Genomic DNA, 21582 nt, shown 5'->3' on the forward strand with positions numbered 1-21582 from the left:
TTCTTTCAAATGGATGAAGGTAATCCAAATTTTGGCGAGAGCAGAGACAGGAGAGGAAAAGACAAAAAGTGAACAGGCTTTAGATAAATGCAGCACAGGTTTCTCTTATAGTGTGGTAATGTTTTCTTTTTATAGCCGTGGTACTGTTGGAGTGGCTAGGTTGGCTAAGTGTGCTTTTTCAGGAAGCAAATGGGAAGACTACACCCCATTTGGGATTTCAGATCGCAGCTCTCCAAAATGTCCCTGTGTCATACATCTATATTACTCAAAGCAGCCTGGAGAGGAGCATCAAATCCAATTTGAAATTAATTTACTGGGAGAGTTTTTTTTTCTCCCTGTGACACAAAACAGAGCACAGGCCATCCTCACATCCTGCAAGGGTGCTTCTAAAGGCACAGGCAGAGTTACAGCTTCCTTACCTCAGCAAAAAAAACATGCTCAGTTCCTGTATCATCTGCAACAGCTTGGATGACCACAAAGTAATAGGAAATTTGGAAAAGTACAAGATTGACAGCAAAGCAGTTTTCTTCTAAAACAAGACAACTGCCAACCGAAGACGTGCCGCTAAATTGACGTCTGGCATGAATGAAAACTATCTGAGTTTTACCAGAAAGTATTTGCAGACCTCAAGAGAAGCTTCCAGACTGCCTATTACAGATAAGCACCCTATTTTCATGGAGGGTTCAATCCCATCAAGAACATTTCAAAGGAAAAATAATGTTGAGTGGCAAATCCTGCTGAGACTCAAACCTGTTGCAGAAGCAGCTTCATTTTCAGACCTGGTAATACTTTTCCTGAGGCTGACCCCACAGGATGGAACTAACGCTTGATTGCAGAAATCCTTATTCCATAAATAATATAAATCGGTTAATTGATCAGTCTACCTCACAGAGCGACTTGTGTGGCAGCAGACTTTGAGTCTTGTTCTTGGGAATTATTCTTATCTATTTAGTCATTTAACATTTTTAGTCAAAATCTTTTTACTGAGATACAAACAAGGGATACATGAAGTGCAGTGCTGATCAGTCACTGATATTAGAGGATGTTATAAATAAACACCAAACACAGTTAGCAGTCACGTCTACATGGGAACTATTAACTGCACATGGTAAATAAGTGAAGCATGGACCTACAACAACAGCCTGTATTACTGTTTTGCTTTTTAGGTTAAAGAAAATATCAAGGTAAACAAAAAACAAAACAAAAACAACAACAACAACCATTATAAAACAATCCCTACCCTGTCACTGCCAGTGATAAAGTGAAATACTTTCCCCAGTCCCATTAAAGACCCAGTTGTACATCTGGAAGAGAGAGATGATGAAGCTGCATCTGAATCATGGTTTTAAAGGTTGTGTACAGAGTTCAGAAAGGGTCCCCAAATTTCAATAAACTGTGCATTTGAATGTTGGAGTGAGAATCTTATTTTCTCTAGCTTTAAGCAAGCCATAATATCTGCCAACCATTGTGCATGCGTGGGCGGGGTAGCGTCTCTCCATCTGAGCAGCACGGCACGCCTGGCCAGGAGGGAAGCAAAGGCCAGGGTCCAATGACTGTACCACTCCTCCAGTGACCCCAAACACAGCAACAAGAGGATTGGGTTTCAATTCAATGTTGTTTATCTTGGATATAAGTGATGCTTTTGCATTCTTGAATTTTTACAATACCGGTCGATGTCAGGATAGAAACGAGACAGTTAAGCTTTAGAGATATGAGCTCTGTGTACCACTTTAAACTGGATTAGGCAATGGTGAGCACAGAGAGAGGTTGTGTTAACACGCTCAAGTATAGAGCCCCAAGTGTCTTCAGATAAAGACAAGCCCAAGTCTTCCTCCCATGATCTTTTAAGAATGTCTGTAGTGTCCCGCTTTAGATCTGATGTACTACTTGCCATACTAAGATTAGCATTGATACCAGATGTTGGAACTGTTTGAAAGTCCTTCCTTCTCTTGATTTGTTCTCTTTTATTTTGAATGTCTTTTTTGCAGTTGAGATATGAAGTTTCATCCCAGCAAGCTTCCGGACACTCAGTCTGCAGTGTGAACCGCTTTCGCTTACTGGAGGAGAGAAACCGAGCACTGAAGCTCGAGCTAGCCACGCTCCGCCAAGAGAAGCAGCAGTACAGGAAACTGGTAATCCTCTGTTCTCACCTGGACAGTTAACCCTTTCATATCTCAATTACTTTGTTCTGTTCACAAAGTCATCACTGTGATTATGTTTACCTGCAAATAATCTCAATATATATTCACTAATAACCCTTCACTTGACCTGGAAATATAAAGAGGGTATTACGGTGGTAATCTGGTGCGTGTGGTGTATTGTTGTCCCTGATGCAGCCTTTATTCTTCAAGGACGCAGCTGTGTATATGGGTGTGACTCTCATGGCCCTGTGCATACATCCTCCCTCTGTTTGTTCTTCGTCATGCACACACACACACACACACACACACACACACACACACACACACACACACACACACACACACACACACACACACACGTGAGCATATGTAATGTGGTATAAAAGAGAGGAGGAAGTGCGTGTGGTTTGGTGTGTGCTTGTTGGGGCCATGTACATTTTCCGGTGCACTGTATGTACGTGCATGCAGTTGTGTATTTAGTTAATTTGTCCTTTGGAGGCCTCCCCCAGGTGGTCTCGGATGACAAGGTGTGTGAGCCGTTGTCTTGGCAACATGCCCATTTGCAGGAGTGTGGACAGACCGTAAGAGGGGAACTGACAGAGCATAAAAGCTGCTGATGTTATAAGCTTCGATGCCTCAAAATACTTAAACAGAGCAGAACCCACATGTTACAGTCTGCTTTTACAAACCTAATACTGATAATGTTTCAAGTCCATGTATCAGGAAGGCTCTAACTTCTTTAGCACATCTGATTTTTTTTTTAGATTAAGAGCATTCTAGTGTCTTATTTTATTTGGCAAAGAAGCATACATTTGTTTCTATTTTACTTTAGAGTGAATCCAAAATAATTCACTATAATCTCCTAGTAACACCCTCAGAATAAGATGCAGTGCAAAATAAGAATAAAGCCCTCTCCCTGACATCAATCATTCCTTATCTGAAAAAACAAAATGCATTAAAATCTCCCTGGACTACTGAACACTCTCCCTTCACAATATGAGACAAGAAATAGCATTTTTTATTATTTAGCGTTTTCCTTCTTGAATATATCAACACCTTTTCAAATAGTGACATTTATGGCAACTTGCCTGGTGTGAGATTTTGTTGGTCTTCACAGCCAAAACCTTGGCCCGAACCCTGTCCTGTTGTCTGTCATCACAGCTAACATGCAGCAGTCAGCAACATAACTCAATAATGTTATGTAATTATGTCTGTGTGTGTGCGTGTGTGTTGTTTTTTTTCTTATGAAAGGTTGGAGGTAGTCCAGCTTGGTGCCTGGAAGTCTATTTACTGTCACTGCTGACAGCTACAGTATCACAGACTGCATCATGGTCATTCATGCAAAGACAGACTCAGCTTTGGATCAGCAGGACTCAGAAAAGGCTCAGTCATGGAGGAGGCTTTACTCTCCTAGATGTGCTCATGCAGATATACTATGGGCTTACTGTGTTGGAGGGTATCGAAAGGACAGGAAGGTTGAGAGTCACATGAATCGATTCAGACTTTAATACCAAAGTGCTCTTTATTGTGTTTAATTTTAAAAGATCTATGATGAGGTTGGGGTTAAATGCTGGAAGACATAGGGAGTCAGTCCAGAATTCATTATATAGGAGATATGAGATTACGACCAAAGACTCTGGTACACTCCAGATGGCTGATTAGTCAGGTTAGTTATGGTTTAACTGATGTTTTATTGACAAAGATATTTATTGTCAGCTCTATTTCCTGTACTCTAGCATAATTGTACAGTTGTCATTGAAAAAAGATACACATGTTGTATTTGGTTGCATAAAGGAAGCATGACGTGGTGCTTTTTTTTCTCTTTCAAAAATAAATGCTGGCTCAAATGAATAAGAATACCTCTGAAATGTTTTGGCTATAATCGATACTCTAATATTAACTCTGGATCAAATGGCAATATTTGAAAGGTGTTACTGGTAGTGATGGAGCCAGAGTTATGTCACTCAGCTGTTCTACACAGCTCCACTTATGATCATTCTGCGTCCATGTGCTCCCCAGATCATTTGTTTCCCTAGTTGGGATGTCATTCTTCAGACTTCAGTGTGTCCAGGAGCTTCTTTATTTATTATTTTTATTTATCTTGGACAATACATATATGCATTAAGACATTATTTGAAAACAGCATTGATGCATCATATTTAATTGTTCAGAGCTAAACTAAGTTCCTTACATGGAGAAAAGTTTTGGTGCATAATGTGAATTAATGGAATTTAATGGAACATTTTGACTGGGCAAGCCGAAGTTTTGTCCACTATGTTCCTGTGTAATATGACATCACATCTGTTAACTTTGGTAGTCAGGTACAAACATTTCCCCCAACTTTCTCAGTTCTTGTCTGACTTGATGGAGCCTATTAATGAATCTGAAAACTAGTGATGCACCGGTCCCACTTTTTAGGTCCTGATATCGATATCGATACCTGGGATTTGGTATCTGCAGATACCGATACTAGCCGATCCGATCCTGGTATTGATTTAACAATCTCCTTAATGTGAGGATAGAATCATATTTTGGCAACTTCAGGCTTGTCTGACTTTTTAAACCAAAATAAACTAAACTAAACTAAACTACACTAAACTGCAGAGCCTCTGTACCTGTAGCAGGGAGGAGGGCTATTAAAATCATTGAATACACTATTACTCTGCCCAGCTTTGCCCTTACTGTTTCCCTTCTCCGCGTCTGATATTGTGACAATATTAATGAGCAGCACATTTTATAAATGATGATGTAGGAGACGCACATGGCTGCTGTAAACACAGAAAAGCATAGAACTGAGATGAATAGATCTGCCATATGGATCGGCACTATATATCGGCCCCTTGTCACAGATATCCAATCTAGCTTTTTGAGTCCGATCTAGCTGATATCCGATAACAGGATCAGATCGATGCATCCCTACTGACAACCTGTGAACACAAATGACAATATGATAGTATGTCCGCAGATCATTTTCAGTGCTCTCATTAACAAGACATATCAGGTATTGCAGTTCTAAAGGCTGATTTCTACTTCTGCATCTCCCCTACGCAGCAGGGGCTGCCACGGACATGAGCACCACATAGTTGTGCTGTGTCCGTGTCACGCAGCAATTCTCTTCCGAAACGCTTGAGGTTAGTGTGGTCTCTCTGATAGTCGGTCGCCTGCTTCCGGCGCCGCTATGATCTCTGTTTACTTTTCCACAGAGATTCAGAGCGTGTTATGTTAATCTACAGCTGATACATGTTGCTGTTTATCATACAGACATGATGACATGAAGAATAGAGAGGAGGAGATGACATACACTGATGATTTGCGTCCGATGAGCGGGGATCCCAGAAGTGCTGTAAATGTGGGAAACACAATGCCGCCTAGCAGACCAATCACATGGCTTGCTGTCCGAGTCGATTCTACGCGTAGTTACATTTTGAAGGAGGTGCACTTCAGCTACATGTGTAGGCCTCTGCATAGGTACGGGAGCTACACGGACTGCCGGTGTAGGCTACGCCTTCAATTCAAAGCAGAAGTATAAATCAGGCTTAAGTAGTCCATATCTAATCAATCTGTTCATCCAAGTTGGTTTACAGTTCCCTTCATGCACTTCCTGGTTGAGTGTTCATGTTTCTGGTCCTATTATGAACAGTGCATTGAACATTTGGTTCAAATCCAATGAGGTATGAGCAGCCCACCTTACAGAAGTATATGCTCTTATAGTCTCTCTAAAACAATGCAGACTAAGATGTCAACAGTTTGCATGCTTATTTTGTCACAGAGTGAAAGTAGAAGAGTAAAAGGTGAGGGCCAGATTAAGGTCAATTCTATAAAGTGATGTCTTTGCAGACCCAGTACATGGACAGTTGGTCCCTTTTTCACTTTATGCCTTTGTTATGTTAACCATAAAGGTGCTTGAGCATGCTTCCAGCTAAGGGTCTAAAAGTCTATCACTTGCATACAATCTTCCTTTCTTGTCATTTTTTGTTACTCTTCTACCTGAATGGCAGAAAGTCTGAGAGGGTGGACTGTTGCCCAGGAAAAAAAAAAATACTGAACACAAAGCTTTAGATTTGTTGCCTGGAAACAATCTGTGACAGTCAGAGAGCGGTACCTCAGGTAAGAAATGACCTTCTGTTTGCCGCTAAAAGGCCACAGCTGTATCCCTGGACACCGTCCCTATGGCAACAATTGTGTACTGCTCGCAGCAGGCTCACTCAGATGATAGTCCTCATGATGATATGGGCTGTCCCAGTGCGAAGAGGAACAGCGTCTAATCAATAATCACTAATAGCCTGTGTTGTCTCAGCTGACCAAGTGATCTCCATTTTTACTCCCCCTAATCTACAACACAGAGACAAACCACACTCAATAGTAGCACGGTGTAATAAAAGCTTTAATAATACCATCTCCTTAGACAGGATGGTCCAGAAAATTCACTTTGTATGGCCTCTCAAGTCTCTTTTAACTACTGATCTTAGACAGGGTGTATTTAGGCTTTCATAGATGGTTCCAAGTAATCAGATTATCTTTTTTTCAGTCCATTTCCTCTTCCATCCCTGGTCTTGTGAGTGAATGACTGAGAGTTAAAGGAAAGACAAAGCTTTTTCTTTAAAACAAAGTCCTCAGAAAAGAGCCCTGAAACAAAGGGGTCACCAAGCATCTTCCAACCTCTGTGTAGCTCGATTCCCATGAGGGAAGATGGGCGGACTAAAGATGTAACAAAGCTAGACCTGGTAGCCTAGTTAGCTTGTCTGTCTGTAACTCAACTAATGCAGGGTGCAAGAAACAAAACAAAAAACAACTGTTATTGAAGAATCAGCGACACATTCGAAACTGACACGTTTCAATTGTGCATATATTTTTACATACAAATAATCATTAAGATGGGACACAAACGAAGACCTGTGGCAGGCTTATCTCAAAAACATGATGTTCTATCCACTGTATACAAATACAAACACCCTAGTTTAATTGTCACTCAATTTACAAGAACAATTAACTCTCATTGTTGATTTACTTTAAATTACTTTTTTTCTGTTGACATTACAAATAATAATTGAGTACTATAAAATCACATTTTTTGTTTAGCTTTACCATAATTATTTTATGTTCTCTGCAAGTACTTCTTTAGGTAATGTTAACATAACTCTTCTTAGTTTAATTAAGCTGTGCCAACTTATACCTATGATAAAAATAAATAAATCAATAATCATTGATTCCAACTCAAAACAGCATTTTGAAGAACTTTAATTTTTTATTGAAACTTATTACATTATTCTTTTTAAATTGCTTCAACTCAAATTCACCCCAGATACACAAATTTTAACGTAACGGGCAGAACGGCATTACAGTAAACTAAGCAAACTGGGTACAACATGCATTTATTGCTCATGCATGAAATAACTGCAGATACACATAATAGATTTAATGCAGAAAAATACAAATTACATTGAATTGTCATAAAATAAAAACTACTCACCAGATAAGCACGCTCAAAGACAACATCAACAACAGCAACAGCAACAGCAGTGTTGTCAGCACAGTGGAGACAGAGAAAAGAGACAAATTCTGTTTACTACAGCCTGCGTTTGGTCCCTCAAATGCATAGAACAGCCAAAAATAATCCTGATTTAATTCACGCTTCAACGTAATTTCAACGTTTTCCAGTATAAAAATTCTCTCAGCATAAGTCGGAGGGTCCAACTAACTTCAAAATGCAAGGAGCAAAGATGGCGGATTCTTACAAAAGTTTGACGAGATGAGAGCATGTCCAAACGTGACCATGACGTCATGCAGATTGAATGTATGAATGTCAAATAATTTGAGTGCTATCACTATGGCAAAAAAGTGATTGAGTATTGTTTACATAAAATTAAAATCACGTTCTAGTTACTCAAAAAAATAGAGGTGAAATAACAATTTCAAATTTCCGCGTTGAAGGAACTCATTATTTTTAACAAGCATGGACTGTTCGGCCTTACAGTGTATAGAGGCTTGCTAAGTATTGCTCTTACATTATTTTGAATGTTAGAGAAATGTCTAACTGGAAAACTGTTATTTAATTTAGACAAGGTTTGTGTCTTTGAAAGAGGTGTATCTTTGGTCCTCAACATGTGTGTCTACTGTCTATTATGAAAAAAAAATCCACCTACTGTCTTTCAATTTCAAACATAATACACTTTGTGAATCTTCTCTGCTTGAAATGAAAACAAAGGCACCTCCAATGGGCTTTATATCAATTGCTATTCTGGACAAGATCAGTGTCAGGCATTAAAAATAACAATGTAGAGTTAGTCTGTCTTGTTTTTGGATGTCGTGATTGTTTTTTTCAGTCACATTAAAATATCAGTATTCAAAAAATACTCCTTGCAGTTATGGTTAGGGTGTGTTAAATTTTGTAACTTATATCTTATGCAAAAAGAAGGCAGTCTCCACACTTTTTAAATGCACTGTGAGGAGTTTTAAAGGTGACATATCATGCAAAATGGACTTTTTAATGGTTCTCTACCTGAAATATGTGTCCCTGGCATGTCTACAAACCCCCGAGAATGAAAAAAATCCATTCTGCCCCTGTTTTGATTTCTCCACCTTTCTGTAAATGTGTGTGAAACGAGCCGTTTCAGACTTCAGTGTTTTTGTTACGTAACAACAATATCCGGTCTGTCACGGAGTCAGAGCTCGGAGCTTGTTCAGCCCATAGACTGTATAAAATAATACTGAATCCCTCCTCCGTTTTTCATTCCCTGCACAAATGTGTGCTAACAAGGAGCTTAGGAGGGAGGCATGCTAGTTGTAGGCTGTCTTAATAAACACAAAGGTCAGTTTTACTCCCCAAATCTGTGACCAATCCTTCAGAAAGGTCCTGCTACAGGCGCCTCTCCGTCAGGATCAGATTCTGGATCAGATTCAGAGGGTTGAAGTAACGTGATCTCTGAGCAGCCGTGTATATTCAGCCAACATGTAAACTTCCTGAGGGGGCGTGGTCAGAGAGAAAACAGAGTGTTCTGAGGAGGACTGAAAAAGAGGGTTTTTCAGGCATGCCAAAATCTGATTTCAAAGTGTTTTTTTGAGCATAAACTTTAAAGACATGTTTTGGGGACCTCTTAGACCAATATATATTGATGAAAAAAGTGTGATATGTCACCTTTAACTGATTTTGAAGTAGTGTCACTCCTATAAGGATGCCTCTGCATGAACTATATAGTATAATGGAATTATTTCCTTGAAACTTTTTTGAAACTGAATATTAGTGCCTGTATTGGGGTCGGATTGTCTGCGACAAAAGCCACATCAATAATCACCTGAGAGTGGCTATATTTTTACATCTCCACTGGTAAAGTTTGGCAGTGAGAAGTGAGCTAGCAAACAGTGGGAGTTTTACAACTCTACAACCATGGCATTGCTTGGTAAATAGTGAAATGGTTATGGGCAGGATTGTATGTAGGAGTGTTTATGTAGGAGTGTGAATGTTTCTCTGCTCGTTGTGCATATTTACATTATTTGGACATTTACTGGGACAACGGAGAACACAACATGACACTAGAGCTGTGATGGGTAACGTTAAAGTGGTGCGTCTGATCACCTTTAGTAAGCTCATGATAAAAGTGATAAATCAGTGTTTACAATGTTTTGTTGTCGAGTTGCATTTAATAATGTTATTCAGCTACAAATCAATGCATTCCCTCATCAATTTGCATCCTGCTAAAAGTAGTCTTGACCAAAGTGCTCATGGGAAATGCAGTTTCCCTTCCAGTAAGACACTACAAAATTTCATCCAAAGGGGTCACCAGAATCAACACAAGATGAAAGCTCCTCCCAGTGCCTTTATGTAAGCTCACTTTACTGGCTTTATTGACTATGACATTGTAATGGCATCAAATTAATGAATGTCAAATGTATCAAACTTCTTAATTTTTTGTCTGTGAACTTGACTTTTGAATAAGCAAGGTCAGATAGATTTCCGGTGGCAGTGAATCCTTGCTTTTTTGTTTTACACAGTAAGCCTCTCAGCTCATCACCATACCTCACCTCTGTTCTCTCACCTCTCTTTTTTTCCCCCTCATACTTCTGTCTTTTCTCCTGTGTCTACCATTCTTCTCTTCCACACTGCTCCTTCCTGTCCGAACCTCTTAATGCCCACACCCAGGCAGAGGGACTGGTGTTGCTCTTGGTCTGGCTTGTGCAGCTTCATGCCTGCAGTAATTGAAGTAGATGTGATGTGTATCAGGGTCGGCCATGCCAGCCTGTAATCAGATTTCAAACATTTTCTGTGAGTTCAATCCATACACAAAATCTGAAATGAGTTATACTTCCTTCCTGTCAGTCTGTGGATCATATTTTCATGATGAGTCTGTGTGATAACTGTGGTATCTCACAGTCCTGCTTCCCATGCAGCTACAGCTTAGATCTTTGTTTGAGTTGGAACTGTCATTTGAAATAAAGGGAAAAGGTCTGTGTATGATGTCCTGTGTGATACAGAGACGGATAGTTACATAAATGTCCAACACTGGCTTCATTTCAGAGGGTATACTCAACAACACAAGTGTCCAAAACAAATTTGCAGTCCATCCCGTGGGAGCACTGAATCATGCAAGCCTTTAAAGCAGAGGGGGGAAATAAATTCTGTTGCATCAGAAGGAAAATGTGCTAAAAGTGTGGTGCTGTCAAAATGTAGGGCCCTCCTGGATTAATTGAAAATCCCCTTAACCGGATTAAATCATTTTAGGGGCTAACTGTGGTTTACCCACACTCACACTGACACATGCATGGACACGCATGAGCCCCCACACATAATCTAACGTCAATAAGATATTAATAATTACTCATTGTGACAAGGCAGTGTAGGCAGTGTGATAGCAAGTAGTCTGTGTTGTAGTTAAAGGCTAAAAGCTGTGAAACTGTGAGGATTAGTGTTGGAACAGAACGAAAGTGGAATAATTGGTTAAATGGGGATAGAATGAAGCTTCATTTTGCATGTAAAGTTTTATACAAAAATAAACATGCTCATTGCTGGATTCACCACAATTATATTAGACTCATATCAGCCATGGTGAAGTTACATGACTCTGTGGATGTCATTGTTGATTTGCCCATCTGTCGCTTGGTTAATGGCTTCACCTCTATTCGCTAGGCTGAAATAATTATTTCATTGTTCACCATGAAATAATGAAGAGACGTTAATGATTCCTCTGAATATTTTGTACCAAGGTTTCGTTTAGTGTCATCATCAGGATAAAATTAAATTCAGTAGTTGTGAAGGAGTGTTTATGCAAACCAATGATGTTGCTGTGTATGTTCAACATGGATGGTATACATACATAGCCGTCTGAATATCATAGTGTAGCCATTCTAATATTAAAGGGACGTTTTTTAAGTGGTGTTGTAGTACGTGCACCCACAGGGGATTCTGGTCAGCTCGGCCACTTTGTTGAGGACTCAAACTAAGAACTGACATGAAGCTAAGCTACCCACTGACAAGCTTAAGGGTTCGGGTCATGGTTAGGGTTAGAGCATGTATGTGTCAAATCCTGGTGTCGAACTCCTTTCAGTTCAGGGGCCACATACAGCCCAATCTGATCTCAAGTGGGCCGGCCCAGTAAAATCACAGCATAATAACCTATAGAGAACGATGACTCAAAATGTTTCCATTTGTTTTAGTGCAAAAAAGTACAAGTCCATTCTGAAAATGTTCACTTTCGATGAACTATATTTTTTAGAAAAACAGCTGTTGTATTTTTCTCCATGATGAGTCTCATAGTGGGAATATGATATTCTTAAACACTGAAACCTGCTGCGAACACACCTAGCACACAGGTTTCCCATTCACCTGACACAGTGTGTAATGTTTACTGCAAAAGAACAGATAGATTATAATAATGAAGAAGGCAAAGTTGACTATTGTGGACCCCCCTACTCCTGCATGAACAGTTTGCTTGCTGGACAGTGTTTTATGCAGGAGTGTAGTGCTAGTGTTAGTAGTGACAGAGCACACCTATGACGTATGCACATGTATGGAAAGTATGCACACAATATGATGCTCCTTTTTTTGAGAAAGGTGGATCCACTGCTTCTGCTGTTACAAGTTTACACATATGAAAACTTTAATGTTGATTGGATCTTGAAGTGCTCTAAAAAGTCTGAATTTCCACCGGATTATGCAAACTGCAAATATTCTCCCGGAGCACCTCGCAGGTGCGCTCCATCAGCACTATGAACTTATGCAATCCCCACAGAACAAATCTAAAATAGCAGTTACTTTTATTGAAAAATTGCAGTTAATGTCTTCTCTAATGTCTTACACATTGGGAAGTCATCTGCAGGCCGGATTGGAACCTCTGGCGGGCTGGTTTTGGCCCACGGGCCATATGTTTGACACCCCAGTAATAGGGCAAAAACCAGTGGGCTTTCTGACTAAATAGATCACACTCTTTAGATGTTGTAGATACACTTACACCTACATTCATTTTTTGGTCAGTTTTCAAAATTAGCTTAACTACATGGTAAAGTTGACACCCTCTGCAGCGGTTGATGTTTGATCTCCAACAGACAGTCTCTGAACAAAAAGGAGCAGAACTGACCAGGCTTCCACTTCCTATTTTCAAGTGCCTTATACAACCCCTCTTAATAACAACAAACCATCCCTTTAAGCATGTCTGGCCCTATTGTGTAAGTATTACAGTTTTTCTCAGTGGCTTTGGTACATTTCTCAGATCAGAATTGAAATTCTCAAAACTACTTGTTCAATCTTCACATCATTGCATCACTTGTGCACATCATAAAAGCAGTGTCTCATTTCTTTGAACAAGTTGCAAATGCTTTGGTACATCCATGCAAATGATTCTGTACAACTCTCTACTGTTTCCTACATTATCAGGTGCTTCTGTCATGTTGATCTAAATGTATTATAATGGGTCTCTGTTGAATACTGATAATAGTCTCACCCTCCACAACATTTAGACATTAATTCATCGCATAAGTCTTCACATGCAAAATGGTTGAACATGTCGTCAGAACATGTCAGTCATATTTCTGAACATTTCCATCAGACAATTTTTCTAAATCTGTCCTGAATTGGTAAATTGGAAGGGAAATGTGTGAAGTATTAGATCAACCAGTTTTCTGAAATAGCGCAAAGGTGCATCTCATGAACCATCAACTAGCAAGTATATATACACTTATATATGTATATATGTATATATATATATATATATATATATATATATATATATATATATATATATAGCATTTACTTATACGTAAATGTGAATCTTGTCCCGTCTCTTGCAATCAATCTCCCACACACACTAAGGTGTAACTTACAGTTTACAATAACTGTCAAAACTTTAGTCATAGTTTACATCAGAACGTCCCTCCAGAGCACACTGTTATATTGACAACATGACTCAGCAGTTTGACTGTCTTATCCGTACACAATGACACAAGGACTTGTCACTCTGATGGCACTGACATGTTCATTGACACAGATATTTACTTTTGAGAGATTAACTAAGGATTTTGAGCGAGATACTGGCTTGGTGTTTTGCTATTTGTACGAATTGTTTTGAGAAACGACTTACTGTTTTGCAAATGTCAAGGATGATTTGAGAAATGTGCCAAAGCCACTGAGAAAGACTGTAAGTGTCATTGCAACAGAGCTGTTCGTATATAAACTTCTAATCTAGATTTTTTTTTTTAATAGCACACATAGAATATCTGAAAATTGCCCATGTGCACTTGTGTCTTGTACATCTGCATGTAATATTGAACTAACATAATAATCTTAAAATTTTAATGCCAAAGCAAAATTACAATTGATATGCAGTTATGTACTTTTAACTCAAGAACTAATACATTCTTCAATCAATCAAGATGTTCTTTTCTTGTTTTTGTTCTTGGCTCAGGTCACTTGTTTACAGTGCAAAATATGAAATTACATTCAGATGTTAATATCCTCATTTGTGTCACCTCTGTTCACATGCTGTGTTACATAACAGAATGAAACAGAAGCTTACCCATTAAATCTAAACTGACTACTGCAGTGTCACAAACATGACAACATGATAACATGACATAATGCTCCAACAGATATTTGAACTGATTATTTCACTTGAATTTAAATGACAATGTAAAATACTATTCCCTAGCCCTTCAAGGTGACTGAAATAAGTCCAACCAGCTTAAAGTAAAAAATATTTTTTTACTTTCATCAATATTATTTTAACATGAGTGTATGTCCGTGAAAATGGCATCGGTCAAGACCCGTCTCAATTAGCTTCATGAATACAGATACAAATTGGGGGCAGAGGAGAGGAGGCAGAGTCTGTCTGGCAGCATCATGCAGGCTGCTGTCATTTCACTCAATTTGGCAGACAGGCAGGAAGGTCCAGACTACAGGGCAGCTTTCCAATAAACCTCCCTTATTTTAGTATCCCAGACTCCAAGATGTCTGCTTCCCATTGCCAATGATACTGCTAGCACCTCACAGCCCTGATGCTTTCTGATGTAGCTGACGGTTGTAGCAGTGGAGCTGGCTGATTAATTCAACAGAGTGGATTTCCGCAGATCGCTGCACAAGCGTACAGAGCGAGAGAGAAAGAGGGGAAATTGAGCAGAGGAAGAGAGAGAGAGGGAGAGAGAGAGAGAGAGAGAGAGAGAGAGAGAGAGAGAGAGAGAGAGAGAGAGAGAGAGAGAGAGAGAGAGAGAGAGCAGAAGAGAAGGAGAAAATGATGGAGGAGGAAGGGTGTAAAGGAGGAGGGTCTTCGGGGGTGGGGAGAGAGTGAGAGGAAAGGGAGGATAGGAAAGAGAGAGTGTGTAGAGAGGGGGCGGAGGAAAGAGAGAGAGAGAAAGAGAGAGAGAGAGAGAGACACACACACACACACACGCGCAGGCCCCGGAGCTGCTACTGATGCTGCTGCTGCTGCAGCCGTTTGACAATTCCCCACCCAGAGAGAGCAGGGAAGAAGGGAGGAGATCAGAGCAAGGAGGAAGAAGGAGTAAGCGACACCTCAGTCAAGATGCTCCCGTGCTAGCCAACACACACGGTAAATACTCATCCTTTATCACCACTCTGCATCCTCTTTACTGCTGCTGTGTGTCTCTGTCTCTGCATCAGCGGCCTGAGTGTGTTTGTGTTTGATTTAGCTCTTGTTGAGCTCTATATATAGTGCTCAGGGTTAGCATAGCCAAGCAGCTGGGGAAAAGCTGTCTGTGCAGCTGCTGCAGGAGGCGATAGACATCCACAGAGAAGTGGAAGGGAAGAAAAGGATTTGTCCCTTCTGGGACTTAATGAAGGGGGAGAAAAGCCACATCCAGCTTCCCTGGTTCTTGACTGTAGCAGAGCCACCTGTTTGGAGATGCGTGGGTGTGTGTGCGGTGTGTGTCGAGGGGTGGAAGGTGGGGGGTGGGGTTTCGGTGTATGAGTCTAATGGTGTGTTTGTGGCTTCCAAAAGGTTATTAACGCATGTGAGCATGTGTGTGTGCATGGATTTTTCAGACTGCAGGAAACTGCTTTCTTTATGACTGCAGTCAAATTTTGAACCTTTTTGTAGTATGGATTCACACCCGAGCTTCATAATTGGTAAACCAACATGTACAGACATATGTTCACGTAATCAGTTAGACACAGTGGGAGAGGGGAGCGTGTGGTGCTTTGTCATACAAATTGATTTTGTGTGTGTGTGTGTGCTTTAACAGTAACCTGAGCTTTTCCTGGTTGCCGCCTGCTGAGGGGTTGCCAGGTGTTGGTGATGAATATTAACCCTTGCGTGACTTAGTGACACTTCCTTTCCATCAGTTATTAATACACATGAGTACAAATCTCTTCCTGAATGAGTGTGTACATATTGCTACACTAAATACACACAGCTGCTAGTTTATTAAGAACACCTGAAAAAAGCTGGGTAAAAAGTCAGTCTTATACAACAGCCATTCAGCTCCTACTATCATGTTCAGGCTTTGTTGAAACTTTTTAGGAGCTTTTCATTTGTGGTCTATTGAATTGTATTGTGGCATCAACAAATTAATTAAAGCTCGGCTTAATTGAATAAAAGAGATTGATCTGTACAAAAGACACACATGCAGTTTGTGTAATTTGGATGCGAGCAAACCCAGCTAAATGAGTCAGATCCTTCCCACCCTCAAAGCTGAATGCTTCTCAAACAAACTTTTGTCTTTTTATTTGTTCTGTAAATGTAAAACCTACTGCTTCCTGTGTGAAAGAGGATTTTTTTATGGCAACACTTGTGTGTTAGCCAGGCTGCAAAGCTTTTAAGCCTTTTAAAGCTGAGTAGGCGTTTCAGTGAAAATTTTGGTGAAAAGTTTTTGAGTAAAAGCAGAAAAAACCTCAACTCACTGTTTGAAAAACTGAAACCAGGCACAGGATTATTGTGCAGTTTTGCTCACAGTAAATGATAACATGATGAATTAATGTCCTGTGATGGTTTCTCTCTTAGAGCATGTGTGTGTAGACCCACTAATGTGTCTTGATGGTGAGCAGAACAGAAGTTGGCTCAATCAGGTCAGTAGATGATGCACTAGAGTAGTCATAACTATCCCTGTTCTTTCAGTAACTCAGCAGATACCATCATGTTCTGTTGGGTGTAGATGTTTTACTGTAGAAGCTTAAAAAGTGTGTGTGTGTAGGTTAAAATATACCATGGTTCATCTTCCTGCACCATGCATATGTCTGACTGTATGGCTGTGTGGGTGGGTGATAGACCAAAAGAGAAATATGGCAGAGAAGAGAGAGGGAGAGTTGGTGCTTTAACAGCACTGCTTAGGCCGCTTTTCACAAATTTTGTTCTGAAATCTTTCTAACTTCCTCCTTTTCGTCTTCCCTCTTTAGTCCTCCACTTTCCAGTATTTTCATTCACATGAAAGTAAAAAAAAAAAAAAATCTGCTACTAGAGTCAGCGGGTGAAATCTTTCGTACTCCATCTAATCATATTCCTTCTGCACCACTCTACCATTTCTTCTCCCTCTTCTTCATCTCCATGCGGCAGACTGTGAGGCTGTGCCAGCTGACGTTCAGTTCGATGCCAGAGGGCGAGAAGGAGAGAGAGAGTGAGGGGAAAAGATGGGGGGGGGAATGAAACTTGTGTTTTCGGTCTCATGGCTGATTTCCTTGCACCTCTCCTGAGATTATCAGAGAGTCTGGCAGCCAAAAGACATCCTTCTTGACAAATCAAAATGTTCCTCAGGACATACATGTGCTGCAATGATCTCTGAACAGTAACAGCTTGGTAGGGGTGTGGCAGCATACTAATAGAGACATATATACACTTGTGCTTACATAAAGAGAGAGCAATCCATAAATATTTTATAGGGATGTACTGATACCTTTTTTTTAACCTCTCAAATACCAATCCCTATACCAAACCTGAAGTCCTGGATGATTCATAGTGCTCCTTGGAAAAGTTTGATTGAAAAATATACATGATATTGATGTGAGACACTGATTTAACAGACATTTTGCTACCTTGGAGCATCATGACACTGATGGCACCAAACTGCTTTTTTGTGTTTAAGTCTTATATGGTGATTGTCCCACAGCCGGTTCATTTTGGGGGGGGGGCTCTTGGTTGTGGTATCAGATTAGTGGACTGACTTACACACAGGACAACAGACTTTATTTTAAACAGTATTCTGTTTGATTTGAGTTTTTAAGTCGACTAAATGATTAAACTGCATCCCCCTCACTAGCCTGCACAAGACTTGCTGGTTAAACAAATCATTGATATTTGTATTATATTAGGCCTGAAATGCAGGTTATACCCATAGACTGTATAAAATATGGACGTGGTATCCGTGACGTCACCCATCTGTTCCTGAGCGCTGTTTTGAAGCCAATTGACGGCGGCAGCCATATTGGAAATGCGGAACTCAAGCAGGCATAGTGTGATGTAAAGAGGCGGGGTTTGAGCCTCCTAGCCAACAGTTATGTGTTCCTGTCCGGGAGTCAAGTCCGTCATGTCCTTATTTGGGCAAAAACTTGTAATCTTAATATCTTCTGAACCGTCACGTTAGAAAAAATTCACCCCCCTTACAGTGTGTGCCGATAGAGAAATTAGCTACGTAGAGCCAAGCCATTTTTTGACCCAGGCTGTAAACATGTTTATTAATTCTACACAGATCGTCTTTTTTGAATTGGTGTGTATGTGGTTTCTGGTGTTTCTGCAGCCAGCCTCAAGCGGATTCTCGATGTACTGCAGTTTATAACACTTCCGCATGGGCTTCATAGTTTGAGACCGGAGGTTGCCGCTTGGTTATATCTTGTGTCTGAGCTATAGCACAGCTATATGCATCTAGCTGGGGCTGTAGCTCTGGTTAAGCTACTGCCATAAAGCTCTGCTACCCAGATGCAAACAAGCACAGATGACAGATAGCATCTATAGCCCGGCACCATATGGCAGTATTTTGATCTAAGAAATGGAGACAAAGTTGCAGGGAGGCTTTTTCATGTTAAACATGCATGTGACCATTAAAATTGAACAATGCGTAACCAGCACAGGCATGAGGATCTTAACCTGCAAGGAGAACTGAAGACTGGTGGTACTAGATCTGCTAACTTTAGCCTCAAATGGCTATCCTATGTGACATTGTTTACCCTGCGATCATGTGTTTCATCATGTTTAATGAATCTTACTCAAATGACTCTGTTTTTGGAGTGTTCTCTTAGCTTCAGACTTGTTGGTCAGTCAGAATTTAAATTTCAGTTTAGAAACCAGGGTATTTGTTGCTTCAGAATATCCATTACTAATCTTGAAAATCACATATTCCCACATCTTCCTTGGATTACATGCCTCCATACCTAGCGGCAACCTCAGGTCTAAAAATACGAGTCCAATTCGGAAGTGCTAAAAACTGCAGTTTATCGAGGATCCGCTTGAGGCTGGCTCCGGAAGTACCGGAAACCACATACACACCCATTCAAAAAAGCCGATCTTTACAGCAGAAATAAACATGTTTACAGCCTGGTTCAAAACACAAGTGTGGGAACACTGTAGCTGTTGGCTAGGAGGCTCAAAGCCCGCCTCTTTACATCACAATCGCTCGACAGCAGCAATATGGATCCCGCCACCGATTGGCCTCAAAACACATTTCAGGAACAGATGGGTGACATCACGGATACTACGTCCATATTTTATACAGTCTATGCTCCATATACACATTTCCAACATATTATTAACATCGTGTGTCCAAGCATGCTAACACTAACTCTACTTTAAAGCTCTTCCTGCCATCTACAATGTATTGAGTCAAGACACTGTGTATTGTTTCAGGGTATTGATATGTTTTAGTGTTTTATACTATGTTCTATTGAGTAGTGCACCCTCGCCATGCTTTTTTGCTGTATACCTGTTCATTCATCATCCTGCAGTTTATACAGCAAGTAAATTAGACAGCTTGCGTTTGCAGTTTTTGTTTGCAGGCTTACATTCAGAAAATTCAAAGGGCATCAGATATGTTGAATGTGATACTTCATTGCTACTTTTTTATCATCCTGACACTCCATACCTGAAAGAGAACAGTTTCTATAGCAACCCCGTCACCCCCACCCCTCACCCTCCCTCACCCCTGTTATGTGCACGTGTGTGCATGTGCATGGGTGTACATGTGAGCCGTGTAGCTTCGAATACTAACACAGGCCTGAATATGAGTGAGTGCTCTATTGATTGCTAGCATACACGCCATAAGTGTTGATGTCATTTAGCCGGCGGGGGAAGCAGAGAGGGAAACAATAAAGGAACATTTCCTCCGCACATTTCCTGGCAGCTTTTCAAGATACACAGAAGTTATATTAAAGGAAAGACACAGAGCACTGCAGAGGGAGGAAAAGCAAAGAGAAGAGGGTGGGGCAAAGAAGCAAAGTGAGAGGAGGAAGAGAGGGAATGTCAGGAGTAAAAGGTTGTCTGATTGAAGTCTAGATACATATACACTTTAATAAAGGAAAATACAAGGAGCACTTAATTTATCTTGGCATGCAGAAGGTGTACTTACTCTTTTACAAATGATTTATATCCTATTAAATAAATGACTACTAAAAGGTGTTTAAGCACTGATTCACCTCTTGTAGGATTTTTATCCAGGGTGCATAATACAAGATATAGTTTAGCTTGTGTTTCCAGATTTTCAAGCTTCACCACATCTGTACCTTCTTCCTTTTCCTCCATCATGGTATCATTTGAGGACATGTATAGCTTCTTCATGACATAAAAGCTTCTAAGGCCCAAAGCCAAGTTGTACAATGTTGTTTATGGCTTTGGCATATGTGCAGGAAAGTGTATCAAACCAAAGTGCCCTTTCTAAAACTTCATTTTGTGGCCTATTTGGTTTTTATCGCTGCCATGCTTTGTGAGCCCTTTAGCGAAGGATCATGCTGATAAAAGGCCTGTTAATTCCGTGGCACTAATTGCCTCCTACTGTCATTTGTAATTTTTAGGCCCTGTTCTCCATCTCCCTCTCTCTCATGATCTCACTCTTCTCTCAGTCTGTTCCCCTAAATAACTACTTGATTACCTTCTTCCCCCTAAATTGTACCTGTCTCATGCATCTGTCTTTCTCTTCACTTTGCCTTTCCATTCTCTCTTCTCTCCAGTCCTCCGTGTTTTGTGTCTGTAAAGGCTTGAATGATTAAACATAGGACAGGAGCCTTTGGTGGACTGAACACCAAGGGCAACTGGATGGGGGGGAAAGCAGGGACAGAGGAGTACACAATGTCAGACAGACCAGCCTGCTCGGATACAGATGACATGACAGGACCTGTGCTGCTGTAACTGTCACCTACTGCTCTCTGCCACTGAGTCCTGCTCACTTGAGACCTCAAACCCAGCCGCATGCATCTGCTGTGCAGTGCTGCAGCAACCATTATAGAACACAAACACAAGTTATTAAACAGCCGATACAAAGTATTCTGTCTGTATACATTAAATTAAGTCTGAGGGAACCTTTTTGTATCCAGATGATGGTAACCAGGTTAACTGTTTCTCCTTGTTGAGTGACTGTTTTTGAATTCAAGGGTCTCATATTCCTCCTTTCTTAAAGCCAGTATGTATGGGGTGCTGGTTGTCCTAGTGGTTTATGTGCACACCCCACAGTCAGAGACTAAAGTCCTCATTGCAGTAGTCACTGGTTTGACTCCTGGCCACAACCCCTTTGCTGCAGGTCTTCCCCCTCTCTCTTCAGCTCTCCTATCAAGAAAGCCCAAAAAATAACTTCAACAATGCCAGTATTTATGAGAGAGAAATTCAGCTCTTGCTTCAAATGATTTGGTCTAAAAGACTTGCCCTTTAGCCATAGTAGCAGTCCCATTTTTTTGTTTTCACTTTGCACAAAAGCATTTGTTAGCTCATGTCCTACTTATGCAGAAGCAATAGTCCAAAAACACAAAAACTCAGCAATGATTTATTTATTATGTAGAAAAGTTACAAAGCACTTCACAATAAAAGTATTT

At 40.4% G+C, this 21582-nt stretch overlaps 1 protein-coding gene across 6 annotated transcripts in view; it reads left to right on the forward strand.

Moving 5' to 3' along the window:
• LOC117831625 (RIMS-binding protein 2-like) overlaps positions 1-21582 on the forward strand; it is a 96027-nt gene that overhangs the window by 15635 nt on the left and 58810 nt on the right. For all 6 annotated transcript variants that reach the window (XM_034710394.1, XM_034710398.1, XM_034710397.1 and 3 more), the window contains exon 3: positions 1989-2132. In XM_034710394.1, the coding sequence (XP_034566285.1) occupies positions 1989-2132 (144 nt within the window). The remainder of the gene's footprint in view (positions 1-1988; positions 2133-21582) is intronic.

This window comes from Notolabrus celidotus, chromosome 19 (assembly GCF_009762535.1).
Source record: "Notolabrus celidotus isolate fNotCel1 chromosome 19, fNotCel1.pri, whole genome shotgun sequence".
NCBI classification, from domain to species: Eukaryota; Metazoa; Chordata; class Actinopteri; order Labriformes; family Labridae; genus Notolabrus; species Notolabrus celidotus.